Source organism: Convolutriloba macropyga, chromosome 12 (assembly GCF_964194025.1).
Source record: "Convolutriloba macropyga chromosome 12, txConMacr16.3, whole genome shotgun sequence".
Lineage (NCBI taxonomy): Eukaryota > Metazoa > Xenacoelomorpha > Acoela > Convolutidae > Convolutriloba > Convolutriloba macropyga.
This window is the reverse complement of record NC_134479.1, coordinates 17,842,668-17,860,441: the sequence shown is the minus strand read 5'-3', so window position 1 is coordinate 17,860,441 and position 17,774 is coordinate 17,842,668. Positions and strand designations below refer to the sequence as shown.

Genomic DNA, 17,774 nt, shown 5'->3' with positions numbered 1-17,774 from the left:
AAGCATACAAAATTTTTAGCAATCAAGTTGAAAAACTATGTGAATTGGTGTATACTTAACAGGGAAAATAAAACCATGCCTCCCAACCCTGATGTTTATTCATATAATCTTAAAAACTTTCGTTATTTGTGAAATAAATTGTAATGGATGCAATCCATCTATGTTGGGCAGACAAGCTGGCATCTGACTAGGATATAAGTACGAGAAAGGAGAGATTGAGACGTGGGAGAGGTATATTTTTCAGTCCTAATTTGGATTGAATGGTATATCGAAAAAAAATTGTGCTTGGAAAAACAAAATTTGCAAAAACTCCAAAAGATGTTGGCTTAGAGCTAGGTTTGCTTTCGTTTACATTATGGGTTCAGACCAATAGAAGTATATTTATTTTTTGTTCTTTAACAATATGTGAAACACTTTAAACATAACGTTGATTTTAAAACTAACAATTTTCAGCAGTTTTACCATTTTTCCGTTTTCTCTCAAAGAGCAAAATATCATATATCTGCAACTTTATGTCTGTCAGTTTTTTAATCCTGTTGTTATAAAAAAACAGTTAAGTAGCAGAATTTTTTCAAATGATGAATTCAAAATTAAGGCGGCGTCCTTCGAGACAAGTTCCAACCTAATTGAGGACCCCTATACTGTCTCTATGTTTAATTGTTGTATAGTTGTCTGTCAGGCAAAATGGAAATTAATCTTTCTTTCCGTTCGCTATTCTTCGCCAACAGCATTTTCGCAGAGGCTTCAATTTTTCACTAGCACTGCCGTATTGTTTTTACTCACTCATTGCATTTCGGATCTATTCTGTTCACCCACCGGTGTTTTTTATTAACCCCAGTTTCACATCATATCAAGGCAACCAATTTGTCAAATTAATTATAATTCTGATTTTGAAAACAAGTTCCTTCGAGTTTTACGTTCATCTTCAGGTTAAAACTGTTTCACAAGTTGATGAAGGATAAAGTGAATATGAATTTACATTTGTCTAGGACCACAATTCTAGGAACAATGCAAAGAAGTCAAACTAAATTTTTCATTTAAACAATCTTTAGACTATTTACAATTGATATATACAGCTGACCATTTCTTTAAAAACATTCTTAACTCGGATTTTTCAATTTCGGCCATGTTCTTTGATTTTCTAGGATAAGTCCGAATTTGCGATAACACTAAGTATCCCTCTTGTTGAGGTTTTGCAAATTTCGTTTTGTCATGCGCCAAATGTGCTTAGCCCTATTTATGTTTCCCAAGTCAAAAATATTATTGAACTAATAATTTAGAGTGAGTTTCCCCTATTTACCGCGTCTGTTTAGTCACGGGTTCAACTTGCTGATGTATATAGCTTCCACAGTCATGAGTTTGTCTACTGTGCGACAGGCATCCAGAATTTTCTATTCAATATCATTCGTGGAGCCAGTAAATTCAACAACATGTCGACCCACATGTGAATCCTTCTTTGGATGTTCTGATATCCTAGTGGTAACATGCCGTCTTGTCTGCCCTACAAAAATGAATCCGCATCCATCACATTTTATCAAGTATTCCACGTGGCATTTCAGGTCCCTATCGAAAGATGATTTTAGGGTGGGGGAATGATCTTAATTTTCGCGTTTTGAATACCTTTTGCAAGTGGCATAGTTTTTTCAATTTGCTTGCCAAGTTTTGTGTAGGGTTGCCTCTGTATGGTAGAAAAATTGTTAGTTTATCATGAGGTCTAGTCTTGCTCCTTGATGCATTTTTGGTGTTGTTTTCATTGATCTTTACTGACAATTTTTGTTTTTTTTTAAGTCTGGTTCACTATTTTTGAAGACCATTCATCTGGACACTGATTTTTGGTCCGACGTGTTTTTTTTTTTCGTTTCAATCGACTGATCGAAGGCCAACAAATTAGATGTTGCATTAAAAACCCTGTGAACAGTGCCTTGAATAAGATATTTCTTATCCGCAGCTACGAAAATTGAGTATTACTGTGTCAGTTGGTTTTTTATACCAATGACAGGTGATATTACTTTTGCTGCTCACGTTTACGTTGATATCAAGAAAAGCGAAATCCCCTTCCATGTTCACCTTTTCTTAGGTTAAATTGCAGGTTTTTGTGTATTGAATTTTCAGATTATGTCATCCACATACCTTTTGAACAATTTAATCTCCTCAAACCGCCCCTCTGTCTGTTGATTGCATCAATAGGTACAAATCCAAACAACATCCTGCATATTGGCTTTTCCTCATTTGTTATCTTTTGGCATTTTGCATCAAGCCAGTTTTTGCATGAGTCACATTCTACTCCTTTTCCTCAAAAAGTCACTCCGGTTGCAGTCTTTGCAATTCCCGTTTTGGTCAGACTAGATCCCCCCCATTTTCAAAGAGTTTTGTCTTCTGTATCGGCCAAGAAATAAATTTAATTTAATTTATCCTTTACAGGATGTTTTTGGCCGTAAGAACGAAAGAAGGCAGTGCCGGGCCATCGTGCGTTTTCTCCAAGTTTTCTCTCAAAGGCTTGACTTGGCGTGACAGAACTTATTAAATAGAACAAATTTACAAACTGTGTGATTTCAGATCATTTGAAGCTAGGAACTATATCAATAAGACCACCGGTACCAGTTATTGGTTCCAACGGTTTATATCTATCTTTCCTTCAAGCCCCGTCCGTTCCTAGCTTGGACGGGTGAATAAAAGAAGACTGAATGCGATTTCATATCTTTAAAACTTCCAAGACCAGAAACATAATTTTTGCAGATTCCCAATTGAAACATCTCCGATTTCCAAATTTTAACATCCTATCACTTCCAGGAGCGCAAATTCGACATCTATCAGAATTCTTACCGGAAAAAGGGCAATACGACAATATAGTTTTATTCATTGGTGGAAACGACATCTTCACCGGCTCAACACCATCGAACAAAGAGCCAGAAGAAACAGCTGAAGAACTTGCCTTACTAGCCGAAGAACTTGTGCCCCTTGCGACAGAGAAAGTATTTGTAATTGGCATCCCATCACGAGGAAGCGACAGTGCGAGTAAAAAGAAGGCCAAAGCAACAAACGAATTCATCAACAAATTACAAAAAAGAGTAAAAAGTGGGAATACAGAGGCATACACCTGAGTAACGACGCCGTCCACCTCAACGGGAAGGCCCTTGGAGGAATCTGCTCCATATTAAAGAACAAAATCCTACGCACAAATTTCAGCGCAAACATAGACAAAAAAGACCATCCAAAGGAATACCACTGTGCTGGGAACTGCGAGTGTGGTTCGTACAACCCCACGAATTACCAACGGTACCAGTAATTGGTTCCAAAGGTAAATAAGTTTTTTTTCTTTCCCCAATTTATTAGTTCCACCCGTTTAAACTTCGAATTCTTCTATAAATCACACACACAACGGAATGAGTTCCAAAACATCTGGTAAACAAATTCAATTAGAGGGTATGAGTATCCAATGTGAAACCTGTTCTAAGCCAAATGGTAAAAAAGAGGCAATCTTCCGTTGCGTATGCTGTGCCACAATCATGCACATGTCCCCAAGCTGCAAAAAACTTAGCATCGAAATAATAAATGCACTTCAACAGGTCAATCAAAACGTTCTGCTTCTATGCAACGCTTGCGTACAGCAGAACAAACGTGATGTGATTCTGGACATCATAAAAAGTCCACCACAAAAACAGAACAATCTAGAAATAAAAGAGGACATTCAAAACACAATCAAAGAAACTATTAGCAGCAAAATAAATGAAATTGAGAATAAACTGCCAACAGCTAACAACAACATTGAAAAAAAACCCCACAGTAAAGGCTAGAACTGCAAATGACGGACTGCAGGCGCATGGGTGCTTTCCTTTCAAAGATGGAAGGCATCGTACCATTCTTGCAACTATGCCATGCATGTATGACAAACGCATCTTACTACTCTCACTCTCAAGATTGAAACGATATAGCAAAACAGTGTACATTAGCAAAGACTACTCCCTACAAGAAGAAGAGCAACTGAATAACTGTCTGAAAAAGCGAAAAGACTTAGTAGACGCAGGTTTCCCCAGAAAAAGCTTGAAAGTAATGAATCTGACATTATACGAAAAACAAGATGAAAATTGGGTCGAGTACTTAGACAATGCTCGGTATTCCACCTGACTCGCAAAAAATACAGACAAAAAACAAGAGGTATCAATTCTAACGTTTAATTTACATAGTTTCATTGATCTACCACGAAGATTTGCATTTGCAAACGCTATTGTCCCCTACAATCCAGACATTCTTTGCCTAACCGAGACATGGCTCACAGAAGAAGTTCCAAATGAAGCACCCTTTCTCAAAAATTATGTCATTCACAGAAATGACAGAACTTCAAAATGCGGTGTCTCAAAACATGGAGGTGTTCTAGTGGCGGTAAAAGACAACATTCAATCTAAAGAACTGTTCGTTAAGAACACATGTGAGGGTTGCCTAATCGTAAAAATTAACACTAAAAATGACTCAATCCTAATTGTCTGCATTTACAACCCACCTAAAGGCAGCCCATACAGATGGTGCAAGCAGAAGTTTGAAGACCTCACACAAACGCTAAAGTTTTTAGAGAAGAAAACAAAGCCAAAATCAATCATCATTACAGGAGATCTCAACTTCTCAACCACTGACTGGAAACAAATGTCGTCACCAGATGAACTTGACAATACCTGGCTCAACTATTTCGTAGATGAAAATTTTGAACAAATGCTAAACTTCACTGACTTTTTGGGGTACAAAAAACAGCTAGATGTCTTCCTAACAAACGAATCACAATTTTGGATCAATTCGAAAATCGAAACCAAAATTAGTAATAACTATGCCCTCAACAACAAAAAATGCTCAGATCATTACGCCTACATAACACGATACGAATGCAACTACGATCAAGCGACCGATCGCAGCAGACCAAAATACGCTTACAAAAGAATAGATTGGATTAAATTCAACTGCAACATCTCAAAAAACCCATTTAACCCCTATTGTTACAGTAACGTTGACGAACTTCTTAAACAATGGTATGAATGGTTCAATCGCCTTTTCGATCAAAATGTCGCAAGAGTAACTCAGCACAGATCACAGCTCCCCCCGTGGGTGTCAAAAAGCACATCCCATGAAATGAAAAAACTATCAACTTTGAAACGAAAAGCAATTGCCCATCCAAGTCCTGCTCCAAGCACACTAAACAAAACAGATTGTCTCGAAGAAAAAGTCAACACACTTTGTAAAAAGGATCAAGTCATCTATGAAAGCGAGATTTTCGCAACACGCCAATTCAGCGTTATTCAAAAATATTTACGATCAATTAAAAAAGTCACACCATTCCCAAGCGAGATGCACCTAAATGAACAAACTGCTAACACCAATGAAGAGAAAGCCGAGTTGTTCAATTTATTTTTCCAGAGTGTTTTCAATTCAAAAATATCAAATGTTGAGAACCAGTTCAATTTTGAAGAAAAAGATCTTAATCGCTTTGATATTTCAGAAAAATAAATTGAAAGTATACTAAACAAACTTGATACTAGTAAAGCCAACGGCCCTGATGATATAAGTAACCTGTTTCTGAAAAATCTATCAAAAACAATAAGCAGATCCTTACTTCTACTTTTTCAAACATTCATTAACAAAGGTAAATTTCCAGCATATTGGAAACAAAGTGACATAACGCCAATACACAAAGAGGGCGATAAAACCGCAATCAAAATGTATAGACCAATTAATTGCCTATGTTGCCTCTCAAAAGCTTTCGAGAAACTTATTTTCAACAAACTCTATGAGCACGTTAAAGGAACACTTCACGATTCCCAGTTTGGTTTTCGGCCTCAACGTTCAGCAATTATTCAAATGTTATGCATTCTAGACCAACTGTACAAAGAAGTCGACTCAATTGCACATGATGAACTTTTCGTTTTCTACCTAGATTTCCAGAAAGCGTTTGATACAGTACCCCACCACCGCGTTGTTGCAAAACTGTCGGAATCAGGGATCGGGGGAAAAGCGCTCAGATTAATAGCCAACTACTGTGACGACAGAAAACAACGTGTTCGCATTGGAACCTCAACGTCGAGCCTTCGTGACGTCACTAGCGGCGTACCGCAAGGTTCAATCCTGGGGCCACTACTTTTTCTCGTCTACATAAATGATTTACCACAAAAAATCGAATACAGTCAAACCTACGGTTATGCAGATGATTACAAATTGCTCTCTAATAACAAACATGAACTTCAAACTGACCTCCAGAAATTAAATGAATGGTGCAATAACAACGAAATGCGCCTCCATGAAAACAAATGCAAGATCCTCTGTTTCAAGAAAAAGTCACTCTTTACAATAAAAAATGAAACTGTCAACATCTCGTCTCATCAAAAAGATCTCGGAATACAAGTTTGTGATAACCTCACTTGGCATCAAAAAGCAAGCACACGAGCCTCCAAAACTCAAAGCACTTTGGTACCTCAGAAGAAATCTTCACCACAGAACTCTCCCTCAAGTTAAGTTAAACGCATACACGGGTTACATTGTACCAATTATATCCTACGCCTGCCAAGAGTGGTATCCGTCTAAATGCGATCTAGTACTCATCGAAAGAATCCAAAAAAGTGCGACGAAATGGATAATAGGTTCTTCTCTCACATATAAGGAGCGTTTAATCAAACTAAAAATTCTACCTCTGTCTTTTTACTTCGAACTTCACAGCTTATTACTACTATGTGATCTCATAAACAATAAATACAACATTGCCATAGAAAAGTTTATACATTTCAACAACAATAATCGGACGAGACAAGGAGCGAAAGGTGAAATCAAACTTACGAAAAAACGATTATTCAAAAGCGACGAAAATTTCTGGTCGAGAACAGCCTATCTCTATAATATTGTCAACAAACAGACAGACCTTACAGACAACAAAAATATAAAATATCGGATCAGCGACATTTATTGGAAATTCTTTTTTAGAAGTTTTAACGAAATTGACATGTGCACTTGGAGAATTTGCTGCCTGTGCAAAAACTGTAACCCCATTTCGAAAATATCTCATTTATAACGATCAACAAGGGTGCTTCAACCCGTGCATTGCAGAAGCCTGAACTACTACTACTACTACTACTACTACAGGGTCATTTGTTGATTAAACTGTTCTACTAAACTTGATGATTATATCCGATGGTTATGCGTCACTCATGTAAAAATGAAAAGAGCCGCCAAATTGGTGGTCACTTTAATTGGCTTCACAAATGACAGTTTACCAAGTACAATGGCATTTCTTGTGTTTACTTTTTTCAAGATATCACCGCTACTTAGTTGCCAAAAATTGGGGTGTCATAACTAAAAGCCCAGCCATGCAACAGGAGAGGACAGAGTATCGAAGAATGGATTGAAGAAAACATTCACACGATTAATTATAAAATAAGTTATAATGGAAGCAAGTGCAATAGTTTGAATTCTTTTCAGCAATTAGCAATCTCTACAGCAATTGCAATCATTTCAGAGAATGAGTTGGAGACTTTGCCTTCAGGACCTGGTTAATAAGGAAGGAAGTAAACCTAGCTTGAAAAGCGACCCAGTTGAAAAGCAAAAGCAACAGGAAGAAGAGGTGCAACTTTTTTCCAAATTGTACGAGGAACAAAAGTCAACAAGTTATGAAAAAGCCAAAAATTTTTCATCAATTCCGAGATTTTATTTTAAACTTCCAACCGACGATGAGGTGCTTTTACAAAAACTTCGCGAAGAATCGCGTGCAGTTTTTCTCCAGCGGAAAAGCAGAGAACTTTTAGGTTGGTAATTTTATCGCTGTTACACTAAAGTTATTTCTGTTATATCCCTTCTCTGATTAAGCAGAACTGATTAGTCAGGGATGCGGAAAAATTGAATCTTCACCCTTTGCACATCCCGGTTTACCAATGATTCACTATTTATCTACTGGCAAGAACTAAACTTGACCTAACATTATCTTAAGATCAAACCCATGGCATTACCACAGAGTTGGGTGCATAACCTACTGGAAGGGGGGGTGTAACCTACTGGAATGGGGGGGGGGGGGGTGCTAGTGGAAAGATACATATGAATTAGCCATAATTGATTGGTGGCGATAATTTAATCGCAATAATTTAGATTAGAATGAGACAATTAATTGCCAATTTTATTTCAGTAACCCCCTAGAAAAAATATAAATTACAGTATATTAAATATAAATTAAATATAAATTACAAATTAAATATAAATTAAAATTAAATATAAATTACAAACTTATTAAATAGACTCCGAACAAATTTACAAACTGTGTGATTTCAGATCATTTGAAGCTAGGAACTATATCAATAAGACCACCGGTACCAGTTATTGGTTCCAACGGTTTATATCTATCTTTCCTTCAAGCCCCGTCCGTTCCTAGCTTGGACGGGTGAATAAAAGAAGACTGAATGCGATTTCATATCTTTAAAACTTCCAAGACCAGAAACATAATTTTTGCAGATTCCCAATTGAAACATCTCCGATTTCCAAATTTTAACATCCTATCACTTCCAGGAGCGCAAATTCGACATCTATCAGAATTCTTACCGGAAAAAGGGCAATACGACAATATAGTTTTATTCATTGGTGGAAACGACATCTTCACCGGCTCAACACCATCGAACAAAGAGCCAGAAGAAACAGCTGAAGAACTTGCCTTACTAGCCGAAGAACTTGTGCCCCTTGCGACAGAGAAAGTATTTGTAATTGGCATCCCATCACGAGGAAGCGACAGTGCGAGTAAAAAGAAGGCCAAAGCAACAAACGAATTCATCAACAAATTACAAAAAAGAGTAAAAAGTGGGAATACAGAGGCATACACCTGAGTAACGACGCCGTCCACCTCAACGGGAAGGCCCTTGGAGGAATCTGCTCCATATTAAAGAACAAAATCCTACGCACAAATTTCAGCGCAAACATAGACAAAAAAGACCATCCAAAGGAATACCACTGTGCTGGGAACTGCGAGTGTGGTTCGTACAACCCCACGAATTACCAACGGTACCAGTAATTGGTTCCAAAGGTAAATAAGTTTTTCTTTCCCCAATTTATTAGTTCCACCCGTTTAAACTTCGAATTCTTCTATAAATCACACACACAACGGAATGAGTTCCAAAACATCTGGTAAACAAATTCAATTAGAGGGTATGAGTATCCAATGTGAAACCTGTTCTAAGCCAAATGGTAAAAAAGAGGCAATCTTCCGTTGCGTATGCTGTGCCACAATCATGCACATGTCCCCAAGCTGCACAAAACTTAGCATCGAAATAATAAATGCACTTCAACAGGTCAATCAAAACGTTCTGCTTCTATGCAACGCTTGCGTACAGCAGAACAAACGTGATGTGATTCTGGACATCATAAAAAGTCCACCACAAAAACAGAACAATCTAGAAATAAAAGAGGACATTCAAAACACAATCAAAGAAACTATTAGCAGCAAAATAAATGAAATTGAGAATAAACTGCCAACAGCTAACAACAACATTGAAAAAAAACCCCACAGTAAAGGCTAGAACTGCAAATGACGGACTGCAGGCGCATGGGTGCTTTCAAAGATGGAAGGCATCGTACCATTCTTGCAACTATGCCATGCATGTATGACAAACGCATCTTACTACTCTCACTCTCAAGATTGAAACGATATAGCAAAACAGTGTACATTAGCAAAGACTACTCCCTACAAGAAGAAGAGCAACTGAATAACTGTCTGAAAAAGCGAAAAGACTTAGTAGACGCAGGTTTCCCCAGAAAAAGCTTGAAAGTAATGAATCTGACATTATACGAAAAACAAGATGAAAATTGGGTCGAGTACTTAGACAATGCTCGGTATTCCACCTGACTCGCAAAAAATACAGACAAAAAACAAGAGGTATCAATTCTAACGTTTAATTTACATAGTTTCATTGATCTACCACGAAGATTTGCATTTGCAAACGCTATTGTCCCCTACAATCCAGACATTCTTTGCCTAACCGAGACATGGCTCACAGAAGAAGTTCCAAATGAAGCACTCTTTCTCAAAAATTATGTCATTCACAGAAATGACAGAACTTCAAAATGCGGTGTCTCAAAACATGGAGGTGTTCTAGTGGCGGTAAAAGACAACATTCAATCTAAAGAATTGTTCGTTAAGAACACATGTGAGGGTTGCCTAATCGTAAAAATTAACACTAAAAATGACTCAATCCTAATTGTCTGCATTTACAACCCACCTAAAGGCAGCCCATACAGATCGTGCAAGCAGAAGTTTGAAGACCTCACACAAACGCTAAAGTTTTTAGAGAAAAAAACAAAGCCAAAATCAATCATCATAACAGGAGATCTCAACTTCTCAACCACTGACTGGAAACAAATGTCGTCACCAGATGAACTTGACAATACCTGGCTCAACTATTTCGTAGATGAAAATTTTGAACAAATGCTAAACTTCACTGACCTTTTGGGGTACAAAAAACAGCTAGATGTCTTCCTAACAAACGAACCACAATTTTGGATCAATTCGAAAATCGAAACCAAAATTAGTAATAACTATGCCCTCAACAACAAAAAATGCTCAGATCATTACGCCTACATAACACGATACGAATGCAACTACGATCAAGCGACCGATCGCAGCAGACCAAAATACGCTTACAAAAGAATAGATTGGATTAAATTCAACTGCAACATCTCAAAAAACCCATTTAACCCCTATTGTTACAGTAACGTTGACGAACTTCTTAAACAATGGTATGAATGGTTCAATCGCCTTTTCGATCAAAATGTCCCAAGAGTAACTCAGCACAGATCACAGCTCCCCCTGTGGGAGAGACTCGTCCAAGTAGTTAAACGAGTTCTCCTCATCAATCTTGGCTCCGCAAAATTGACACCTGATGTTTTTTCAACCATTGTCACGGAAGCGGAATGTCTTGTGAACTCCAGGCCATTGACTCACGTGAGGAGCGACAACAAGGACGACGACCCTCTCACGCCTAATCATTTCCTCTTGGGACGACCCTTTGCGAATGTGCCAACACTTCTCTTTCAAGAGTCAGCCAGTCTGAAGTCGACATCATGGACCCAAGTCAAACAGCGCCTGCAACAGATCTGGAAACGACTGCTTCAAGAGTACGTCCCCACGCTGAATCAGAGACGAAAGTGGACTTCAAAAGAAGCTGCTCTGGAAGTGGGCGATGTGGTTTGGCTGCTGGAGGAGTGGACTCCCAGGGGAATTTGGCCACTAGGACGTGTCACCAGGATTTTCACCGGACCCGACAAAACAGCTAGGTCTTGCGAATTAAAAACAGCTTTAGGTTCTTTAACCAGACCAGCCGCTAAGCTGAAACATGTGTACCCCAAACCCCCGTAAGGTTAGGGTTAGGTTTTTGGGCCCCGAGGATGTTAATGCCCAGTATTAACTTCTCCATTATATTGTGTAAAGTGCATGCCCTGTTTTGTTGATTGTGAATCACCGTGTAATGTGATAAGGTTATTGAAAGTCATGTAAGAAGAGAAATGAGTGGTAACTTTTGATGTCATGAAACCAAACAAGTAAACGAAGCAATTGAAACTTGAAATAATGAGAACAAAAGAGACATGATACGACAAAGAAGGAAGAATAGACAACGTCGTGATCATCCGTCATTGTACCACTAAGGCTATATTTCCTTCCAGTCGAAGTTGAGCTCAAAGATCCATTCCCAAAGGAGAAACTTTCACTCCACGGTGAGGATAGACCTCTCGTATGCTGACATAGTCAAACGGTGAAGGGCAGCTGTTCCCTCCTTCATCCAATGAAATAAGTCTGCAATCGTTATGCAGTGCCAAGGTTCCTGCAATATCTTTCGTAACAACTCCATACCTCCGGAAAGCTGCTCAGTTGGTGGATTATAATTTGGCTTTGGCGAAAAGTGGTAAGGGGAGGTTGAAACGTTCTTCAGTACAAGATATTTTTCATTCAAGTCCGAAGCTTCCGTTTGTTTCATTCATGATTTTTAGGACACGTTTTCCTATTTTATCGGAGAAGGTAGGAAATGGTTGATTGGAAGAATGGTTTCCAATATATTCTACCATCACAAATAAGTTGCAATTAAAAATAGTTGGACAGACAAAGTTTTGGTGATGAATTTGCATTGTCTGAGATGATAATGTTGAATACAACAGATAATATTACCATCCGCGTGCATCTTTGGGTAAAACTCGAGTTACAATAAGTTTTCTGAGATTTCAGTTTAATAGAAAGTAATTTAGAAAGTAATCTAGCAGCCTTCTAATCCTGGCCCCGTGCCTTTCAAGTTATTTCTACATGCAGCAATTGGTTTTTCAATTTTTTCTCTCTATCTATAAAATGAAGATGCATAATTATATGGAGCAATGAATACTGAAAAGAAATGCAATGACAGCAAATCTGATAGCTAAATTCTAAGAAGACGTGGTGATGAATTAAAATAATAGCCTCACTTCTTCCACAACTACTGTTAATGAAACGTCAGTAAACTCGCACCGAATTGGTGTACTGTAGCCTCGGATGTAAAGTATGGACCTTAAAAGGACAAAGCCAAGTTTTGCTCTGAGGTAAGTTATAGTGTCAGCATTTACAGTCTTTTTGATCTGTCTAGATAACTTTTAACATATTCTCAGATGTCTTGAAGCTGATGTTCCAGCTCCACCAGTGCATGCGGAGATGAGTGGATAGAATGGGGTTCTGTCAACATCAATTACTATTTGCTGCTTTTTTGACCGATTCCTGATATTTAATAATTATCGTTGTGTATCAGATGTTTTTACCCCACAGGACAATGAAGTGAATGTGCCGCTTTTCATTCATTGATTGCCTCTTGACAAGATCCGAAGAATGAATTTTGTTAAATGGCATTTTCGCTTGAGACGCTCATTAGGTATCCAAACGAAGGACTATGTTTATTGAGATTATCGATCAATGCACGCAGCGATACGGCATGGCCATCATATCATTTTGCGTAACGCCTTCTCATGATAGCGACATTATGGCAAGGTGCTTATTCCATACATCGCCATTGTCAACAGATGGCATTTAGTGCCCTTTTTCGACAGCAATTCTGTTCCATTAATGGACAAGGAGCTGGTTGGCATAGAAGTTTTGATTTGGGTTTGAAATTGGACGGGCAAATTTTAGAGATCGTTTTTTTAAGATGTTGATTGCATTTCTTGCATAACTTAGACGTATGGCTTCTGTTGCATGTTGCGTAGAATTTTGTTACTTCTTTTACGGAAATTTTGATTCCGCACTTTTGTTCCATGCAAAGCTGCTTACTTTTGCCTAGGAGCATTAGATCAAGATACAGACATTCGACTAATGCTTTCCCGATGACGCGCCTGAGAGCTTTTTTTATTATAGGTTTACGCACCATTTACAAACTCAGAAGTGTTTTCAAAATCAAATACTAAATAAAAAATTCAGTTTTTCGATAATCAAACGCATGGGGTGTTAGTTTCATCTCAAAAGGCAACTTATTCCCTGCGAAAGGAACAGCAAAATTGAATGGTCTCCGCCCAAATGCCGTTGTGACATTAGGAACTTTCAAATTGTATGCATATTGGCATGTAGTCACCTTATCTTTTCGGAAAACTATTGCGCCAAGATACATCGGAATTTTCCACGGATTGTGAACTAAAGGGTGACCAAAAAGTAGAATTTTGTAGAGGACACGTTGTTTCATGGGTAGCCAATGAAGCTCTTTGATATAATTTGCTGTTGGCGAACCAGGTGATAGCCTAAAATGAGACATGCTGAGTTCATTATACGCTTTACTTTCTGTTTAATATACACAGGTAGTCCATAGTACAGTGAGTTCCAGTAATCTAGTCGCCAGAGAATCATTACGCGAACTAACTCGATCAACGACTCTCTGTCGACTGTATCTCTGATGGAATAAATTTTTCGCAGGAAATAGTAACATCTACGGCAAACAGAACTAACTTATTTCGTATTTGAAAGTCTGGAATCTAAGTTGAAGCCAGACAAAGTAACAATTTTAGAAAAATTGGCGTCTCTGGGAAGTTCAATATCGCTATTTAAATTATTCTTTCTACTTATAATCATGTACTCAGATTTATTCGAGTTTAATCGAAGCTTAGCACCACTGAACCACTTTTGCAGAGTCGTAAGTATCAAATCAAAAGCCCCCGATTTATCGAAGCATTTTAAAACAAAATAGATAAGTGTCATCGGCATAAAAATGATAATTGACATCAAGACGTTCAAACAGAACTTCCAGAGGAACAAGATAGCATGAAAAAAGAACGTGACCTAGAACAGATTCTTAAGGAACACTCCTTTATTATAGCTCTTGGCATCGAATATTCACCATCAATCAACACTTTTGAGATTTACTACTCAGATAACTATTTAAAAAGTTAAGCACTTTGTCTTTGAAACCCAAACTTGTTTCATGAATTCAAAGAAGAAATTTATTATCGAGTGTCAAAGGCAGCTGATAGATCAAGTCCAATATAAAAAGTGCTTTTTGTCCTATCTAATTTGAGGTGCAAATCATTTGTCACCTTAACGAGCGCTGTTTTGTAGAAAAAACTTCCTGTAGGCACTTTGGTATTTGCTAAAGAGCCTTTTCTTTTCAAGATGTTCACGCATTTGCATGAAAGCTGCCCGTTCTAATGGTTTTAAAATGTAACTTAGGTTTGAGATAGGTCGTTAATTGGAAGAATCTTCATTGTCAGAATTTGCTTTCTTCAAGTGTGGCTTAACAATGGCCATTTTAAAAGAGGGGTAAACATCCCGCCATCATTGAAAGTTCGAGAAGTTTCAGGAGGTCGAGAATATAGTAATCTGGAAATGACTTTACAAGATGTTTCGGAATGATGTCCAGTGGAGATATACTGTTTGACGACGCCGAAATCAGATCTCTAAACTGACTTATCGACAACTCTGTGAGCGAATTCATTGAGTTAACTTCAGTTTTCAGAATTTCAGGACCTATCGCAGTGGGAATCGATGCAATAATACCTTCCACTTTAGATATAAAGAACTCGTTGAAGTCGTTTGCAAGCAATTTTTGTTTTCATATTTCGGGAGCTGTTCTACAGCTTGACCAAGAAGCAATTTTCTGATGGCTACAACTCCTTATGGCTACAATTTTCTCTCAACTCATTCTCGGTGTATAATCTACGCTTCTCTAAGAATTTTTCAAAATACATATGGGTAACATTTTCGTATTCAGATTTTAGTACAGATGTTTTCGACTTTCTGTATTTTCGCTCTGCTTTTCTCTTCTTTCGTTTCAATCTCAAGTTTGTCGTCAAAAAATGGGCATTGATGTTTAGTAAATGATTTTATTTTGAGTGGTAGAACGGATTTAAAAAATACTCCTCAATCCTTAGATACATATCCCATGCTTCATCAATACGTGAGGCAACATCAAACTTTAAGCACGGCTTCAATAACTTAATAAAACCTTCTGAGTCGAACTTCTTCCAATTTCTATACATCAAACGGTGTTGAGATTTGCGTTGTTTCACTCTGCTGAGCGAGAAACAAATAAACGAATGGTCCAAAGAAGTAATGAAGCTATTCGATTTAACATTAATTGAAATATTGTTTGACGCAATAACATGGTCAAGAATTTCACCACTTCTATGCGTTTTCTCGCATACGTACTGAGTCAGGCCGAAATCGGAGTTCCATATTTTCGATGCATCGCTATTTATATTCAGTGAAATGTTGAAGTCGCCCAGGAGAACAATTTTGTCAAATTGTAGCCTTTTCTCTTCAAAATGAATAGTAAAGTGATCAATGAAAGATTTAACCTTTAATCCAGGTGGTCGACAAACAGCGATTACTAAATAACTGGTAGCCCCAACCGTTAAAGAGGCATTCAAAAGATTCAGAGGTTAACTTTTCAAATAGAGATCATATCTGTAAAAGAGGCAAATTCCACCTCCTCTTTTTATTAATCCTTGGTGTACTATAGAGGAGTAACCCCGCGGACAATACTGCTTTAGAATAAAATCGTCATCTGAGGTTTTCGTAATCCACGATTCTATAAATACTCCCAAACTAATTTCATTTACTTCCAAGAGGACATTTACATCTTTCGTTTTGTTCCTGACAGCGTACATTATGTAGACAAATGTTTAGTTCTGTAGATCTTTGTTTCGTTGATTTTTGTTTTAATGGAGGACTGGCTAGTAGCCAATATTGATCCATTCTTTTTAGCCAATCACGAGTGGCTTCATCCAGACAAAATCTTGACATTGTATTGTTTTCAGGCCAGAAAACAGGTAACTCAACTTTCTCCTCATCAAATTTAAATACACAATGGGAGGCTTTCAGGTGATCTTCTGACCTCGAAAGTTGGCGAATATGAAGTAGTTCAACGTTATTTTCTACACAGTACTCCTCCATTTCGGATGCTGTTATGTTCTGACTCAATCGACCTACATATAAATGACGACGCTTCGGGGGCTTTTTGACACCCTTGATGACTGCTGGATTCGTATTGGTTCCCGTTTTTACCTCCTTAGTTGATCTTACTTTTCTCTGTACAGTTTCAAAATCATCAGCCTTTCTCTTTTTGTTTACTGTCGCACTGTGATAACTGGATGAGTTGTCGTTTCGATTCCTGTCGCGTCCATTTTTTGCAGCTTTTAGGAAAGGGAATTCCGGTTACTTTATCAAAGCTATCTCATTGCGTAGCATTGTCACCTCGCGGATTAAAGAATCAACACAATCGAATTTTTTCTCAACGACCGTAATTCTGTCCAGCGCAGATAGTTCTGCAGTAAAGCTAAGAGTACAACCAGCACATGACCAGTAGATCGTTCCTTTGACATTTGGGGTACTTGAAATTCCCAAACAACCAAAGTGAACATATATTTTTTTACATTTGACATAAAATGCACTAACTTGTACATTGCAAGGCTCGTTACAAATTTTGCAGAGAGGTTCGAGCGGTGGTGGGGGCATCATTGTAACTTGGGATAAAAGGGGGACTAATGGAAGTAGCCGCTAGGGGCCTAAACTAATTAGTCAAGCAAATGTGGAAAACACTCAAACGAATGTTTGACTAAGAAAATTATTTAGGATGGCCAAAAATGTGGGGAACAATCAAGCAGATGCGGAGAACTCTCTCGCCAAATGCTTGATACCAAATATGGAACCGTAGATAATTCTCGTAGAAATTCTTCCGTCGGAATCTGAAATCCCAGGTAACTGGGGCTACCCAAACAAAGTCCGGCCTGTGATACCACAGTAAATAACAACAATCAAGAGCTAAAACAGAATTAAATAGCCTCCCGGATGCACTTGGAGACTATTTAATAAGTTTATCACAAGAATTAGGTAACAATAAGTTTATCAACAATAAGGAGAACTTTTTTCTTCCAAACATGTAAATTAATAATATAACCGAAAGGTTAAAATTTACATGCCTTCAGAATAATCAGGAATTTAACTGTATACACATAGTTACTCAAATTTTAGTTCAAAGTTTTTCTAAGGGGGTGCTTCTCTAAGTTCTTTCCCCAATTACGCAAATTTTATAATCGCTGCAAAATGATCACAATCGGAGTCTTCCATGCATTTGAACTGTCGCTTGATTGCAGCTCTTCGACGTCTGGCGCAAATCTTCCTAAGGTTGCAAGACTTCCCGGCCGCACAATCTTCATCTGTCATACAACCTGTCTTCCCTGCTGCTTCTATTGAGGTCAGAAGGACAATGGCCATGCAATTGCCATTGTAATTGAAACTGCAAATTTGGAACTATTTTCAATTCTTGATTTGAAGAAAC

At 37.9% G+C, this 17,774-nt stretch overlaps 2 protein-coding genes across 2 annotated transcripts in view; both read left to right on the top strand.

Annotated features, from left to right (window-relative positions):
• The first annotated feature begins 7,393 nt into the window (after nt 1-7,393).
• Nucleotides 7,394-17,774, top strand: part of LOC142351022 (serine/threonine-protein phosphatase 2A regulatory subunit B'' subunit gamma-like) — a 28,889-nt gene continuing 18,508 nt past the window's right edge. The window contains exon 1 of the mRNA XM_075403079.1: nt 7,394-7,772. Coding sequence (XP_075259194.1) covers nt 7,490-7,772 — 283 coding nt within the window. The 5' untranslated portion in view covers nt 7,394-7,489. The remainder of the gene's footprint in view (nt 7,773-17,774) is intronic.
• LOC142351023 (uncharacterized) overlaps nt 8,241-17,774 on the top strand; it is a 32,270-nt gene continuing 22,736 nt past the window's right edge. The window contains exon 1 of the mRNA XM_075403080.1: nt 8,241-8,256. The gene's annotated coding sequence lies outside the window, so the exon portion shown is untranslated. The remainder of the gene's footprint in view (nt 8,257-17,774) is intronic.